This window comes from Elaeis guineensis, chromosome 7 (assembly GCF_000442705.2).
Source record: "Elaeis guineensis isolate ETL-2024a chromosome 7, EG11, whole genome shotgun sequence".
Taxonomy (NCBI): Eukaryota; Viridiplantae; Streptophyta; class Magnoliopsida; order Arecales; family Arecaceae; genus Elaeis; species Elaeis guineensis.
Window position 1 is genome coordinate 72,401,527 of NC_025999.2, and position 3,588 is coordinate 72,405,114.

The window sequence follows — 3,588 nt, forward strand, 5'->3', positions numbered from 1 at the left end:
CTTAAAATAAAAAAGAAGATAAAATTTAAAAAAAAAATGAAAACTGATCATATTCTATTAAGAAGCTCTATTATACTGGAACACCATCTTGTAATTGAGTCTTATATCAGACCACACTGCAATTTCTAATTCTTGTTTACATAAATTGGAACATTATAACTAAAAACTCTCTCCGATCATGTGCTTGTGGTTCTGGCATTCCATCAGTATCTCATATCTACTATCTCTGATTCATCTGCACCCAAGTACAAGGCTTCTTTGCTTGCTTGAAAGAATTTTGACATAGCATCATTCACAAAGCCATCAGCTTCCTTAACAGTCATAAAACTCGAGCTGCTCGAGTAATCATCACCACTGAGAGCAGCAGCCAGTTGGACTATCTCACTCTGAAACTCTGATAGTGGGCTGTCTTCTTTTGCTCCAGTCATCCTCAGAGGAGTCACATCTGGCAACACTTCTGAAAAAGGCAAGTAACCAAGTTACATAAAATTTCTATGACCAATATTGAGCTAAATCTTTGAGGGTGCGTTTGGTTCACGACCGAAATTGCAAGGAATTGGAACAGAAATTGGAATGGCCATATTTTCCAATGTGTTTGATTTGTGACAGGCATCATAATCCGAATCGTAATGGAATGTTTAGAGTAAATTTTGGGAAAATCAATTAAACAGTAAGGTATTTTTGAAAAATCAATTTCTTAAGCAAATCTGGTGGAATAAGATTTGAATACGAAGGAGAGACAGCTGAGATTGGGATTTAGAGGATTGGGCACTTCCATTCCCTCTTGGAATGGGAATCCCCCAACCAAAAATGCCGTTAATATAATGAAAAGAAAAGACCAATGTCACAACGTCAGTATCAATTCTTTTACCATCTGGTCACTTTAAAAGACGCTGTAACAATCCAATATAAGCTTCTTGTCACAAAAGTTTTTCCTCTTATTGAAATCTAGTAAAGTCTTTCTTTCGGAAGATGCAAATTGTTCCTCAGAAAATAGAGACTTGGAATTAAAATTGCCTCTCTCCATGTTTCTCACAATGATGAGCTCAGCAACAAGTATGGATCAGTGAAAAGTTGCTCAAATTAATTACTCAATCAGTTGAAAGGGTTAATAGAAGGTAGATTCACATGGTAAAAGTAACCTGAAAAGAAATTTGTGTAATTGACAAATGGACAATAGAAAGTGCCTACAGGGCTGTTGCTTAATATCTTGTCCTTGTTTTGATTGTGAAAGAAAGTTTAGGTGGAGTAGATGGAAAGAAGTTGAGATATACATACCGGGACAATCTGTCCTTGGCGAGGTTAGTTCACCGACGATGCCCTCGAAGGTCCCAGCCCAAGCATCTCTCTGAGTCAAGAAATCTGAGGTGAGGTTGTATATCTTCTTTATAGTTGCAGGGATTGAAGAGTGCTCGAATTCTGAGTTTGGAGTTGGTCCATTTGGCCTTGTCACCACTGCAGCCAAAACTCAGAAAACAAATCACTTTGAGGTTTAGTAGGATTATCTCTGCCTTACGGCTTTAGAGATCGCCAAACTGCATCAGATATTATTTTCATTGAACTTCATTAAGTTCATAGCAGTTGGAGATGACTGGTAAGTTCCACATCTGGAATCTCTTCAGCTTGAGATATAGTTAAAAATTCTGAAAAGAAGGAAAGCGGAAAAAAATGGGCATTCTAAAAGACTAGAATTTTATGTTAAATTATTAGAAGCGAGTGACGATTATATATGAGTGCCTGAAAAAGTAGTAGTAGTCCTGAGAGAATCAACAAGAAGCAGCAATAGCATTGATTAATAACAAATTGCATTATTGATAATAACTTGCGAGTAATTCGTCGTATATAATTTGTACTGTTACTTATAATTCATAGCTAACTAGTGGAAAAATAATTCAAACATTTATCAACGGCTGGAGAAGTGCTATACATAAATATGCATCAGACTTCATTTTATATATGGACTAATAAGTTACCATCTCTTCTAACAAAATCAATCAAAGCATGAGAATGAGAGCAATGTACATATAATAATTGTGCATTTACCTGTTCCTTTCTTGATCCAAGGGGAAACTGCAATGGTCGGAACTCGAACTCCCAGCCGATCGAAAGTGAAGTTATATGGTGCAGGCCCTACAATCCCATCAGGACTTGGAATGCCGACATTAGGAGTCGGAACATGGTCGTAAAATCCACCATGCTCGTCGTACGTGATGAGCAAAAGGCTCTCATTCCACTGAGGACTAGCTCTTAGAGCCTCATACACCTCCTTCACAAGCTTCTGCCCATTGGCAACATCATGCGATGGATGGTCATCATTTGCAGGATCGGAAGCAATATCGAAGTACCTTGGCTCGAGCACACTAAGCGTTGCCAGCCTCCCATCCCTTGCATGATCCATGAACGTACCAAACGTATGGAATTTTCTCACGTATTTCAGCTTCCTCAAATTCCTATAGAACAGCGTTGTCGGAGCACTACTAAAGTAGATATTGAAGTCCAAGCCATCATCATCAAGACAGTCGAAGATGGTCTTCTGCGGATACCCTAAAGCTAGGTGCTTCTTGTCGGTGCTCGTCGCCCCATGGGAGGTGGCAGAATAGACGAAGAGCCTGTTAGGCTGTGTCGGCCCAGGAAGCGCCGAGAACCATCGATCGAAGACTGCGAATTCTTGCACCAGGGTGGTGAAAACTGGAACCCTGTCAGGCTTGAAGCCTTTCATGACTATGTTGGCTACGTCTTCGGAGATGGTTAGAGCTTGTTCGACGAAGCCTGACATGGTTGGGGTAGCGTCGGAGCCAAAGACTTGTTCCTTGATGCCTTGCAATGAGTGATCTGGATCGGGATCGACGTACGTGGCATCGTCGGAAACACAGATGGTTGGTGAATTGGGGTCTTTGGTGGATCTATGGTTGCATTCGGTGCCGTTGAGGCCATCGATCGATGCGTTGAAGGCCTCTTTCATCCATCCAAGCATGTGATCGAAGGACCGGTTCTCCAGCACAAGGACTGCAATGTGCTGGATGGGTTGTTGGGATGCATGGCAGCAATGTAGAGGGTGGAGGAGGGAGAGGGTGAGTAGCAGCTGGAAGGAGAGGAGAGGGAGAGGAGAGGGTCTAGCTTTGGAGATTGCCATTATTTGGTGGGTCAGAGAGTTTGGTGTGGGACTCACCTAGAGAGGTCCTTCATGCTGATCGGGGGTAACATTCGAGACAGTGTTATATTATACAATTTTTGATCTGGATATATCACGTGCACTATCCATCGCATAATGAATGACTGCATGCAGATGTGCACGGCAGTATGCGCTGTGCACAGCAGAGGATCCCAGTATATTTTTTTAAAAAAAGAAACCTCGTACATCTAGGAAAGAGTCTGAGATATATTTCTTTATATCAAATAAGGGATCTAAGATGTACTTCCTTATTGCGGATGTGGAGGCATGAATGTAGGACGAGAGGATGCATCTTAATAAAATCTCGGAGAAGTATCCTTTCCCAATAACGAATCCTCTGTGGTGCGTGTGTTACGCTGTAGGGTGCAGTGCATTTATGGATGTCATCCATCACAAGATGAATAGCCATCCATGAG

The 3,588-nt window shown here is 41.3% G+C and overlaps 1 protein-coding gene across 1 annotated transcript; it reads right to left on the reverse strand.

The window, feature by feature from the left end:
- Positions 1 to 203: 203 nt before the first annotated feature.
- Positions 204 to 3,133, reverse strand: LOC105049017 (non-specific phospholipase C6-like). The gene is made up of 3 exons (XM_010928552.3): positions 2,044 to 3,133; positions 1,279 to 1,455; positions 204 to 457 (listed from the first exon to the last, which is right to left on the reverse strand). The coding sequence occupies exons 1-3, from the start codon at positions 3,131 to 3,133 to the stop codon at positions 204 to 206; spliced, it is 1,521 nt and encodes a 506-aa protein (XP_010926854.1).
- Positions 3,134 to 3,588: the final 455 nt, after the last annotated feature.